Source organism: Anser brachyrhynchus, assembly GCF_964034855.1.
Source record: "Anser brachyrhynchus genome assembly, chromosome: 3".
NCBI classification, from domain to species: domain Eukaryota; kingdom Metazoa; phylum Chordata; class Aves; order Anseriformes; family Anatidae; genus Anser; species Anser brachyrhynchus.
In genome coordinates, this window is record NC_137696.1 from 38,253,173 (window position 1) to 38,264,938 (window position 11,766).

At 62.5% G+C, this 11,766-nt stretch overlaps 1 protein-coding gene across 3 annotated transcripts; it reads left to right on the forward strand.

Moving 5' to 3' along the window:
- Positions 1–2,608: 2,608 nt before the first annotated feature.
- On the forward strand, positions 2,609–10,861 carry DLK2 (delta like non-canonical Notch ligand 2). 3 transcript variants are annotated; one of them, XM_080588448.1, is made up of 7 exons: positions 2,609–2,691; positions 5,132–5,229; positions 5,314–5,415; positions 6,185–6,248; positions 7,377–7,507; positions 8,152–8,296; positions 8,636–10,861. In XM_080588448.1, exons 3-7 carry the CDS (start codon positions 5,343–5,345, stop codon positions 9,414–9,416), a joined length of 1,194 nt encoding a protein of 397 aa, XP_080444574.1. In that variant the 5' UTR covers positions 2,609–2,691; positions 5,132–5,229; positions 5,314–5,342; the 3' UTR covers positions 9,417–10,861. The 3 variants fall into 3 exon arrangements, with proteins under 3 accessions (XP_080444574.1, XP_080444573.1, XP_080444575.1); XM_080588447.1 differs by lacking the exon at positions 2,609–2,691 and adding an exon at positions 3,120–3,260; XM_080588449.1 differs by lacking the exons at positions 2,609–2,691; positions 5,132–5,229 and adding an exon at positions 3,120–3,260.
- The last annotated feature ends 905 nt before the right edge of the window (positions 10,862–11,766 follow it).

An 11,766-nucleotide genomic window follows, 5' to 3' on the forward strand; every position in this document is an offset into this window, starting at 1 on the left:
AGGAGGGTGAATCCCAGGGCAGTTCCCATGGGCCCAGGCACCCCTTGCAGAGCCACCAGGGCCGAGGGAATCGGATACTTCCCTTCCCGCTGCCGCCTCTGATGGTCTCGGCCAGAAGACCTAGGAAGGTCTGAAGGGCTTTTGGAGCCAAAGAGGGAAAACCTGGGCAGGGTGGGACAGGATGGCTTCACCAAGACCACGGGTAGGCCTCTTCTCCATCACTCCCCGGATCTGCTGCCGGATGACAGATCACTGAAACGGCCAAAAATTGCCAGGGATGAGCCGGGAGCTTCTCCACCCTCGACCTTCACCCTCTCCCTGCCCCTCTCTCGCCCGCCCCCTCCGCGTCCCCGCTGCAGGCACAAACACCTACTGCCCATGGAAGCTATTTCTAAGCAATCCCGGGCATCTGGGGAATGAGGCTCTGAACAAATATCGGAGCGTGCGCGTGCGGTGAGCACGCACATGCACACACACACACACACACACACATCCCCGCAGCCACGGTGCTGCCGCAGAGTCAAATATAGACCTTGGGGAAGGGGGAACAATGGCCGGGGTTGGGTTACATGGCTGCGGGGCCAGCGAGCTGCTGATGTTTGTTGTGGGCTGGGGTGGGATGGGAAAAGCAAGGGGGGTGGTATGGGGGAGAACATTTGTTTTAACCGCTGGTGCCGTGCGGCGGGCGGGCGTACGGCGGAGAGGGTGACCCCGAGCTGTGGGAGAGGATGATGATGTGAGCTGGCAGCTCGGAGGTGTCCGCGGCCGTTCTCCAGCTGGTTTTGCTGCTCCTCTGCCTCCCTCGAGGGACTGGAGTGGGCAGGAAGGGGTGAGTTTCCGTAGGCGTCTGCACAGGGAAGAGTTTCGTTCTCTCCCTGCTCCGGGGAAGGCTCCTCGGTGGAGGAGAAGAGGCAACATCACCTGCTCCCGCAGCCCAGCATCCTCGCCCCTGATGTCCAGCTGCCTCCAAGGCACAGGTTGCAAACGCTGGAGGAAAGGCAAGCGCTTCCAGCTGGCGCTGACAGGTAATTCTTCCGTCTCGCTGGGAGCGGTGGTGCTGCCTCGGGAGGACATCACGGGAGGGAGGCTGCGGCTGGCACGTGCCGAGGGGAGAGGCACAGAGGCACCGTGGTGATGGGGCATTCCCAGTCCCACTCCGGGTCCCTGCTTTGTGGGGTTTCCTTCACCGGAGGGAAAAGCACTGGAGGGACTCTTATGGCTAGGAAAAAATCCTTCCTAATTCTGACCCAGCAGCTGTTCCATGTGAGACGCCCCTAGGGATGGCATGGCAGGGATCAGAGCGTAGCAGAGCCGGGTCTAAGCCAAGAGCAGGAATCCCCTCCTCAGCCCCCGTATCTTGGGTCTGCAAATAGAGCTGCTTAGCTCGAGTCATCTTGGGCAGCCCGGGGGCTGCCAGAGCAAGGCTTGGACTCGCGAGTTTGCCCAGGGATGGGACAGGAGCCCTTCAGTGCTGAGGAAGGAGCATGCCTAGGGTCCATGGTGCTTGGCGTGCCCTTCTGGTCCCTTCCCCCTCCTCTGCACCCGCCTTTTCTATGCCCATCCCTCCCTGTCCGTGATACTCACAGCGACAGGAACAAACCAAACCCCAAACCCCGTTTCCTCAAATGCACCCACTTCACCTCCTCCGAAGCCCCACCGTGGTTTCTCTCCCCTGCCCCAGCACTCAGGTCTCCAGCACTCCATTTGCCCTCCCCAGCCTTGGCTGCTCTCATTTCTTGTCACAGCTCTCGGCGGCCCGATCCCACCTCTGCCACACCGCTCCTCGTGCGGACACGGACGCTCACGGGTATCAACATCTCTGCAAACGTGCTCCCTCAAGCGTGCACACGGTGTCCAGAGGTTTTCCTCATACTCATTCAACCTGTCCGGTCCCTGGAGCTGTTATGTGGGGTGAGCAAGGCAGGAGGAGGCAGGAAGGACCAGGAAGCAAGGAACAGAGCTCCTGGCTGACAGGAGAGAGGCAGGGAGGAGGCCGTCGGGGCAAGAGGCACCCATGTTGGTGCTCCGTAGGGCGGCGTTGTCCAGACCTGCTGAAGATGGAGCAAGCAGGGGTCTGCAGCCAGAGCCAGTGACGAGCTGGGCTTTGCTGGGGCTCAAAGGGTCAGGGGGACTGGAGGGGGACAAGGGGGGAGCAGGGATGCGGTGGACTTTGTCCGATGTGGTGAGGAGGTGGGATTTGGCAGCATCCCCGTGAGTGCCAGGAGCGTGGGGTCGGTCTTGCTTCCTGGTGGGAATGGCAAACTGTGGGGGCTGGAGTGGGGTGGAAAAGGGCTGGCTGGAATCCGGTTAAAAGGACGGCTAGGACCTCCGAAGGTGGCAGAGAAACGCGGTCTTATCGAGTGGCAGAAAGGCCACGCAAGGTGAGGAGGAGCACGGGCAGCTGTCCTTCGCAAAGCTTTGGCGGCCCTCTGCCTGGGTTTGTCTTAGCGTTGGGGCATTGGTGGTCACGGCTTGCGAGCGGCAGCAGAAGGGGGGACGGCTCTTGTTTGTTGGGGTGGCTGCCCCGAGCTGCCCCGCGCCCTGGAAACGGAGCTGCACCCAAGGGCCTTGGGGCAGGCGGGGAAGGCCTCGGGGGGGGGGGGGGGGGGGGGGACATCTTCGCTCCTCCTGGGTCATCGGCTCCCTCTGAGGGGCTGGGCGCCGAGGCCTGGCCTGTGGGGCGACCCCTCCGTGCGTCCGTGGGGCTGCGCGTGGGGGGTTTGTGAGGCGTGGGGGGTTCGTGGGGCGCGTGTGGGGTGCGTGTGGGGTGTGTGGGGTGTGTGGGGTGTGTGGGGGGCGTGTGGGGTGTGTGGGGTGCGTGTGGGGCGCGTGTGGTGGGCGTCCCGCGTGTGGGGTGTGTGGGGTTTGTGAGGCGTGGGGGGTTCGTGGGGTGCGTGTGGGGTGTGTGGGGTGCGTGTGGTGCGTGTGGTGGGCGTCCCGCGTGTGGCCGCCCCCGGCGGCGGCAGCAGCAGGGCAGGGGTGAGCGGGCCGGGGCGGGGGGGTGTGGGGGGGCCGCCTGCGGTTTGGGGCTGCGGGAGGCGGGCTGTCCCGGGGAGGGAGCGGGGATGTGCAGGCACACGCAGCCGCTGGCAGGCGGCCGGGGCGCACGGCGGCGGCGGCGGCGGCGGGCGGAGCGGCACACGCGGCAGCTCCCTCCGCAGCCCCGCGCCTCCCCAGCCCCGCCGCCGCCGCCGCCGAGCCGGGCATGGCCGCCCCCCGCCGCCGCCGCCGCGCCCCGCGATAGCCGCCGCCGAGCCGAGGTGAGCAGCCCGGGGAGGGGGGCACCGGCAGCGCCTCGACCCCCCGGTACCGCCCCGGGAACGGCGGGGCCCGGGCGGTGAGAGCTCCCCCCCCACCCCCCTCTCCCCTCTACCCCAAAAATGTGCCCCCCTAGGCGGCTCCGGGGGGAGCGGGGGGAGCGGGCACCCCCCGCCCGGAGGGTGCGGGGGGGTCTGGGGGGTCCCGAAGCTGCTGGGGGGGGGCAGGAGGGGAGAGCCGTGGCGGTGCGGCATCCCCCGGTGCATCCTCCCGCGCCCCCGGTAGCCGCGGTTTGGGGGAGCGAACGAAGAGCCCCCGTCCTGGCGTTGTCCCTGTGCCCCCCACAGCCACACGGAGGTCCCTGGTGACCCCCGAGGGGTGTCTGCAATAGCCCCCGGGGGGGGGACACTAATAGCCCGCAGCCCCCAGCCGTAAGGGAGGAATGGGGAGCATCCCTGCGCCCCGAGGCCGGGCCCGCTCACACCCCCGTGGGGCTCCCGGCTGCCCCCCAGGGTGCCCCCAGCACCCTGCCCGTGGGGCAGCATCGCCCGGAGGCCGGGGTGCGGCGATGGGGAGCCGCGGGGAAGGGACCTTAGCGATGACGTGTGGCCGAGGCTGAGCTCCCACCAGCCCTGAGGGAATGGGCTCCCAACTGCTCGGCCATCAGCCCTAAATTATTTTATAAGTTTCCTAGGCGTTCCTTCGCCCTCCCCTGAAATGCAGCAGCTGTTCGCCGCTGCCCGGCATTTTGGGGCAGGGAGCGAAGGACGGTCCTGGGGCAAGGGGAGCGTGCGGAGGGGGGATGCGGCGATCCCTGCTGGGATTTGGCTGGGGCAGTGACGATTAAATCCCCCAGCCCCCCTGAAAATGCCGCGTCCTTTGTGGGTGGTGGTTTGTCTGCTGGCGAGATGCTTTGAGCAACATCGCTGCTTCAGGTTCGGCGGGCTGTTTTGTCTGGTCCAGGCGGGTCAAGCCGCTAGCGGGGACCCCGACACCTCTTCCTGCGATGGATGTGTATGCGCGGGCATGGGGGGGGACATCTCTCCGAATCCGAGTAGTCTCTCGTGTAGCAATCGACCCGACACAACCTCCCCTCGCTTCGGAGTAAGGCTCAGAGTGGCATGGCCCCTGCCCATCACACCCACGCAGCTGGATGGAGCCTGCTCTGTACCTGCACCGCGCTCCTCGCAGAACGCTTTAACCCCTCCCATCTCATTATAGTAATATCCTTATGATATCACCCTAGAATTTCCTGCCCTTAACAACCCCAGAAGGCTGGGAGGGAGTGAAGCGTTTTTGGAAAGTATTTAACGCTACTTGGAGGGCAGGAGGCGGCCGGGAAATAAACGGGTGCGGGAGCGCTGTGCTCACGGGGCTCTCTGCAGGACGGCCGAGGGAAAGGACTGCGCCCAGCGAGGGTGCGTGCTCGCCTCCGCTGCTCGGGGCTCCAGCCCCGGTGCTATTTGCTGCCCTCTCGTCGACTAGATTTACCCGGGGCCCCCTGCGTCTAATTGAGACAGAAGGAGCTTCGCATCTTAGCCGTCGGCTTATCGGGTTTTTCTCGCTGCAGCCCAGCAAGCAGGCAGCAAGTCTTTGAAAAGCAGCCCAGGCTCCGTAGAAAGACTCGGCCCATCTATCCCTTTGAACGCGCACGGGAGGATGGGTGCAGAGCAGGGACCTTGCCTAACAAGATGCCCACGTCCCCCTGATCCAGAGAGGGGAGGTGAAGGTCCCCGCAGCTGCGCGGGGGTGCTGGAGGCTTCTGCTCCCCTGAGAAGAGCGGTGCAGCAGCCTCAGCGGCTGTGCGCTCAGCGCTGGGTGTATGCCTTCTGTTCTCCCACACACGCATGTTAAAAGGCTTTTTGGTTCTTAGCGCTCCACCGTTGCCTTAGAGGAAGGAGCCTGGAAGGACAGAGAGGAGTGCGGTGACAAGTCCATACAAAACTGGATGTTTCAGCTCAAAACTCCCAGGTAGTGGAGAGGAAGGGATGCGTGAAGCGAGGCTGCGGCGTGAGCCAGGGGACTTCCCTGAGCTTGCTCTTCTGACCTCTGTAGGTGTTCATCTCGGTGGGGCCACGCTGACCATGCTCAGGAGCTTCTGTCTCCAGCTCATGTCCTTGCTTTGGATCCTCTTGGCGCATCACCAGCTCGCCCAAGGTGAGTCTCTGGGTCCGTCTCTCTTCTGTCCGTCTTTCCAAACCTGTCCTTGGCATGGCTGAAGTCGCCTCAGTTCACCATGCAAACTAGACCTGGGAGACCAGAAAATGACCTGGAAGACCAGAAAATGCTGCTCGGTCATCCAGCTCCTGGGGGGTGACTGGTGGCCACTGCAGGGCCCCCGCTCTCTGCCCGTGGGGGTGGCAGTGGCTGAGCAGGCTGGCGGTGAGGCTCCGCCGCTCCACCTCTCACGGGCACTGATGGGCCCGTTTGGAGAGGCAGGGTGAGGGGGAGAGAAGATCCCGAACCCGAGTGGCTTCATCCTGGATCCCGTGAGGCAAAATCCCCCCCTGAAGATTATTCTGCCCTCCCCCAGGTCTGGATAAGTGCTGAGTTCCCAAAGCCATCTGCCAGGAGGGAGGGACGGCGATGCCCAGGCCTGGGCTGAGCCGTCCCTGGACGCTGCTGGCTTGGTTTGAGAGGCTCTTGCCTCGTGTACGGAGAGGCTCGGTCAGGGGAGGGCGGCCATCTCCTGAACCTGGGCTCCTGCAGAAACCTCTGAGCAGGTGACAGGGGAGAGGGGAAGGTGGAGATGAAAGCGGACACGGGGCAGGAGGGAGCAGGCCAGTGCTGAGTAGCGGGTGAGACACGGCACGGCGAGGCCACGGCTCAGTTACAGCTTCTTTACAGCAGCCTTTAAATAAATAAGCAGAACTGGATACCGGCACTAGCAGAACTTAACCTCTGTCCCCTGTCCCCTGCCTTGCAGGTGATGACTGCAGCGAGCGCTGCAACCTGGCCCACGGCTGCTGCGACCAGGATGGGAAGTGCAGGTACGTCCCTGGGCCCCCGCCCCGGCTGCTCCCCCTCCCTCGATGCCTCCACCTTGGTAATGCCCCACTGAGATCACCCCCCTGCTCAGGGAAGCTTCTGCCCTTGCAGTTCTTCGGCTGACCACTCTCTTTCTAGGAAAGCAGAGGAGCTCGAGCCTCCTGCTCATTGCAGCCTATGGTACCCGAGGGCAGGGATGCTTGCAGCCCTCTCTCAGCTCACGGTTCTCCAAGTGGGAGTGCATTTGCCCAGACTCTATCAGGTGCAGGGTACCACCTCCATTCCTGTCAAAAATCCTCTGATTAATATTTTATTTTGTTACCATGTTCCTGAGCTCTTCAAAACAACCCATAGCGCCAGTAGCCAGTCTCAGTGGGGAACAAGCAGCCTCAGGCTGGCCTGCTGAAGCTGCAGTCACCACGCATCTCACTAAAACGAGCCCAGCCATGAAAATTAATCCCTTTGCTTACTGTAGAGACTGCATTGTTTTCCTTAGGTTTAACTTTGTGCTGTTCTGCTTATAGCTTTTTTAGTGTCTGGTACCACCTCCACTCAGCACTGCTTCCAAAGAGATGCCCTCTTTTTCTTATCTCACTGCTTGCTTTCCCCCTTGGAGCTGGCAGGGTGAGGGAAAGCCACTGGGGCACCACAGCTTTGCTTTGCTGACAGCCACGGCCACCTCACTGCCCATCTGGGGCCAGAGGGCTTGTTGTGTCCTGCAGGGCTTGGTTGTCCCATCACGCTGCCCCCATAAGCCCGTTGGTCAGTGTATTCCACACACCAGCCACGTGTCTTGCACCTGGGTTACTGCCCACTTCAGATGAAAAATGATGGAAATTATAATGCAAAGGGATGCAGCGAAGCATGGGGTTCTTGGGGACCTCTTGTCCCATTCCCTACGGGTTTTGGTGTTACGGACGGGTCTTTTCTCTACCCCTTTGGCCGTGTGAAGGGGGATGCACAGGGGTTTCATAGCAGAGCAGCTGCCTGGAGGAGAGCAGCAGGATGCTGGCACCCCGAGCCGGGCTGCTGAGCTGTGCTGCTGCCCCCTGCCCTGCCATCCTGCGTCTCCATGAAGACGAGGTGCCGATAGCCTGCGTGTCGTGACGCTGCCCTGCCCTGTCCCCCAGGTGCGATCCAGGCTGGGAGGGCGAGTACTGCGAGGAGTGCGTGCGCATGCCGGGGTGCCTGCACGGGACCTGCCACCAGCCCTGGCAGTGCATCTGTCACAGCGGCTGGGCCGGCAAGTTCTGCGACAAAGGTGAGTCCCGGGCTGGATGCGACACTGGTAGGTGGCACCGCAGGGGACAGAGGGGCTTCACCCGAGCTCATCCCCTGTGCTGCGCGTTGGCTGAAGGGCTGCGGTTGAAGCCCAGCACACCCTGCACGGACGGGAGGGACGGCACAGCTAGCAGCCACCCAGACGATGCTGGCCTGGGCTGCCCAGGAGATGGGATGTCCCGACGTCCCCTGGCTGTCCCTGTCAGCACGGTGAGAGCTGCATGACGCGGGCCAGCCTCCGGAAACGCAGCGGATGAACTCCCTGCCTTTCCCACGCCACGGCTGGGCTTGGGCAGCACCTCCAGCTTCCCCTGGGCTTCCTGCTGCGGACAAGTCCCTTCATCCGGCCCCATGGCCTCTGTGCCACTGCTGCGGGTCTGTGCCCGCCAGCCAGCTGACACCCACGGTGCAGTTTGCAGGGCGACGAGGAGTCTTCTTGCTTTCTCTGCACCCCAAGCTGGGTGCTTTGCAGGCTGCACTTCTGTTGCTGCCGGTGCCTGTTGGAAGGGAGGAGGGAGAAACTGCGGCCAGTCCCCATCCCGCTGGGCCTGACAGGGTGTGGGAGCTGAACTTGGCCGCGCTGACCCCATTTCTCGCTCATTCCACCTTTTCCTTTCCCCTCAGACATACACATCTGCGAACACCAGTCCCCGTGCCAGAACGGGGCTCAGTGCGTCTACGACCGAGACGGGGACTACTCCTGCCTGTGTCCAGAGGGCTTCCACGGGAAGGACTGTGAGATGAAGGCAGGGCCGTGCGAGAAGGCAGGGTGAGACACAGCAGCTGGGGCGGCGAGATTACAGACAGCATTAGCTGTGGGTCACGCACTGCCGAGCGGCAGCCCGGCTTGGCTCATTATCCGTGGATTTCCATGTGCTAATGGAGTTAAGCCAAAACCATCGTTAGCTTTGGCTTAGCTTGGCACACTGTGGTCCCGCTGGGGCTGTGGTTTGAGCAAACTCCCATCCCCTGTCCTCTCTTTGGGAATGGCCAGCACCGTGCTGGCTCCATCAGCAGCAGCAGCAGCAGCATCAGCATTTCCCTCCTGAGGGCAGGGGGAACAGCTCTCTTGCCAGGGCCGTGACCTGTCCTTGCTCTCCCCACACAGGTCTCCGTGCAAGAACGGGGGGCAGTGTCAAGACGAAAACGGCTTTGCCAGCAACTTCACCTGCCGGTGCCTCGCCGGCTTCGTGGGGGCTCTCTGCGAGCACGACGTGGACGACTGCCTGATGCGCCCCTGTGCCAACGGTGCCACCTGCCACGACGGCATCAACCGCTTCTCCTGCCAGTGCCAGGTGGGCTTCGAGGGGCGTTTCTGCACCATCAACATCAACGACTGCGCCAGCCAGCCCTGCAAGAACGGGGCAAAGTGCTACGACCGCATCAACGACTATGACTGCTTGTGTCCTGACCGTTTCACCGGCAAAACCTGCGAGATCTCCGTCCCCGAGCCCACCTGGGCTGCCCCCTACCACCCTGCGAACCAGGAGAGCGGCGGGGCGATGCGGAGCACCACCAGCGAGACGCCCCCCGGGGTGACGCAGCCGGAGCCCGTCAGGACTGCGGTCACGGGGCGGCGCGTGGCCAACCACAGCGAGAAAGTGCCGGGGGGCGGGTTGTTGAAAATCTCTGTGAAGGAGGTGGTGACCCAGAGGGACTCCGGGCTGAGTGAAGCCCAGCTGGTGACGGTGCTGGTGTTCGGGGTGCTGACGGCGGTGCTGGTCCTCATCACCGTCCTGCTCATCCTGAGGAACTGGCAGAGGGGCCGTCAGAGGTCGAACTGGTGCCAAAGCCCTTCGCAGGCTGCCAGGAAGCTCCAAGACCAGGAGTGCCAGGTGGGCATGCTGAACACCGTCCTGATCGAGCCCAGGAAGACGACGGAGCTGTGAGCTGCGAGGACTCTGAGCCAGGCCCCGGCAGGTCGTCGTGCTGGCAGACCCCCTCGGACTGCGCCCCGGGCAGCTCTTCTGGTGCAAACTGGGGCAGCGAGCGCATCGACGAAACCCCACGGCGCTGGGCACGGCGCGACGTGTCCGAGCCATCTCCGCCAGGCCGGCACAGCCAGCGCCCGCGGGAATCGAGGCAGGGCCACGTGGGGCCAGCCCCACGAGGGAGCAGCGCCGGTACCGCTCCGACGTGAGCGCTCGGAGGAGGAGGACACGGCCGTCTCACAGACGTCTTCTGGCAGGCCCTTTGCAACTCCTCCCTGTGACTACTGGCAGTGGCTTTGCCCTGTTCCTGCTGGTGTTGGGGTGTTTCTTCTGGGGCCTTTGGGATGGTTGCGTCTGCTCAGGGCTCTCTGCCCCGGGATGGGACAGGGTCTCCCGGCGGTTTCTGGAGGCTGTCGTTTCAGGTGCCGTGTCCCTGAGGAGCGAGCAAACGCTCTCGCTCCGCGGCCTTGTGGTTCTGTGAGCCAGTTCAAAGAGACTCTGGAGATCACCTGGAGTCTCCTCCTGCTCTTTTCCTGCCGTGTGATGGATGCCCCCTTCCTCTTGCTGTCAGCCTTGGCGTTACAAACGTGTTCCGTACCTTCCTCCTGATGATCCATGGGGTCTTTTCCCCCCACTTACCGAGCCGTCCTTTCTGGCCTGGACGCAAACCACAAAGCTTCCCCAGCGCGCACTTCTGCTTCGCTGTTTGCTGACGGGGAGGAGCACAGCCTGCTCCCCTCCGGGGTCCTCAGGGCCTGGGCTGCTCCTTCTCACACGCCCCTGCAGGTGGAACTGGAGATGGACGAGGCTGGAGATGGGCTGTGGCTGGGTTAGGAGCAACACAAGATCCAGACCCTCGTTTCCCCTGCCAGCCACGCCAAGGCAGGCTGCCAGCGCTAACCTCAAACCAGCCACTGCAGTGCTTCTTGATACAAAGCAGGCCACGCTCCCGGCCGTGGCTGTGACGCGCCCGGGACGACTGTAGGAAGCAGGCAGAGCGCTGCCTTCCCCACCGTTGCTAAAGCACAGCTGAGAGGCAGCAGATTGCCGTGGCACTTAGTCCGGGTACCAGGTCTGCTCTGCCTTTTCTGGTTTGGTGCGCAGCGATCAGCGCCTCCCTGCCAGGATTTTCTGCGCCGCCGCCTCATGGGAACCGGGGGTTAAGCAGTGGATCCCTTACAAACAAAGCAAAGCAAAACAAAACAAAATAAACCCTGCTACTGGCCTGCAGGGCTGCAGAGCTGAGCTCGAGGCAATGTGCAAAGAGAGTGGACAGAGGAGTGAACGCTCAGCCAGGAGGGAGGCCTGGGAGAAGGGACTGGGGCTTCATCAGAAAGATTATTTTTTTAATACATGGATGGATGATGTACCTTTATCAAATAAAACAAATACAAGCCCAGAAACAGCGTATCGGGGAATCGTAAAGTAATTTAGGTTGAAGGAACCTCTGGGCATCAATCTCCCGCCCTCAGCATATCCGATCAGATCAGATCGCTCAGCTTCCTCCTCTGCCCTGTTCTGAGTACCCCCATCGCTGCCTTCAGAAGTACGAACACAGGTTGTGGCACAGGGGTTGTTCTGCCCCATGCTCTGGCCCCAGCCACCACAAAATTTTCACTGCCTGGAAGCCCTTGGCTTCGCCGCCCTGGCACTGTGCTGCTTGGCGAGCTCCAGGGACCTTCCCAGGGTCTCTTTGACCTCGATGCCTCCAAAAATCGGAGGCTGCTTGGCTTGGGAAGCCAAGGTTACCGGGGTTATCAGGGTCACTGGGCAAAGGGGGGACCTGGGCTGCAGGGGGTGGGGGTGGCTCCTGCGAGCAGCCTTAGAGGAAGGAGAGGGGACCTGCCTCAGGACGGCACAGCAAAAGTGTGTACATGCTAGGTGCTGCCTCAGAGTGCTGGGGAGAAGGGGAAAACACAAAAATGAGTCCAAGAACGTTAATGGGAAGAGCAAATCGATCCTAAAACTGAAGGAAGCCATGTGTTTGTGCAGCTGGGAGCAGGGGAGGAGTCACTGCGAGTTCCCCTAGGAAAGATGGTCTTGGAATAAACTAATCTTAGAGGCCTTCAGCGTAATCACATCCTGGCCCTTCAGGGGGAAGGTTTTCTCCTCTGTAAGCTGGGAGAAAGGGAAGCAAGGTTCCTGGGTGCAGCCTTGTGGGGTACTTGGAGCACTCAGTGTCCCCTGACAGTGCAAGGGAGCAGGCAGGGTTGTTTTCATGCAAAGAGGGCACCACTCCCGTAGCTCTCAAAGGATATCTGTGTCTGGGGGGCACAGGGGACAGACCCAAATAACAGAGCTCCACGAG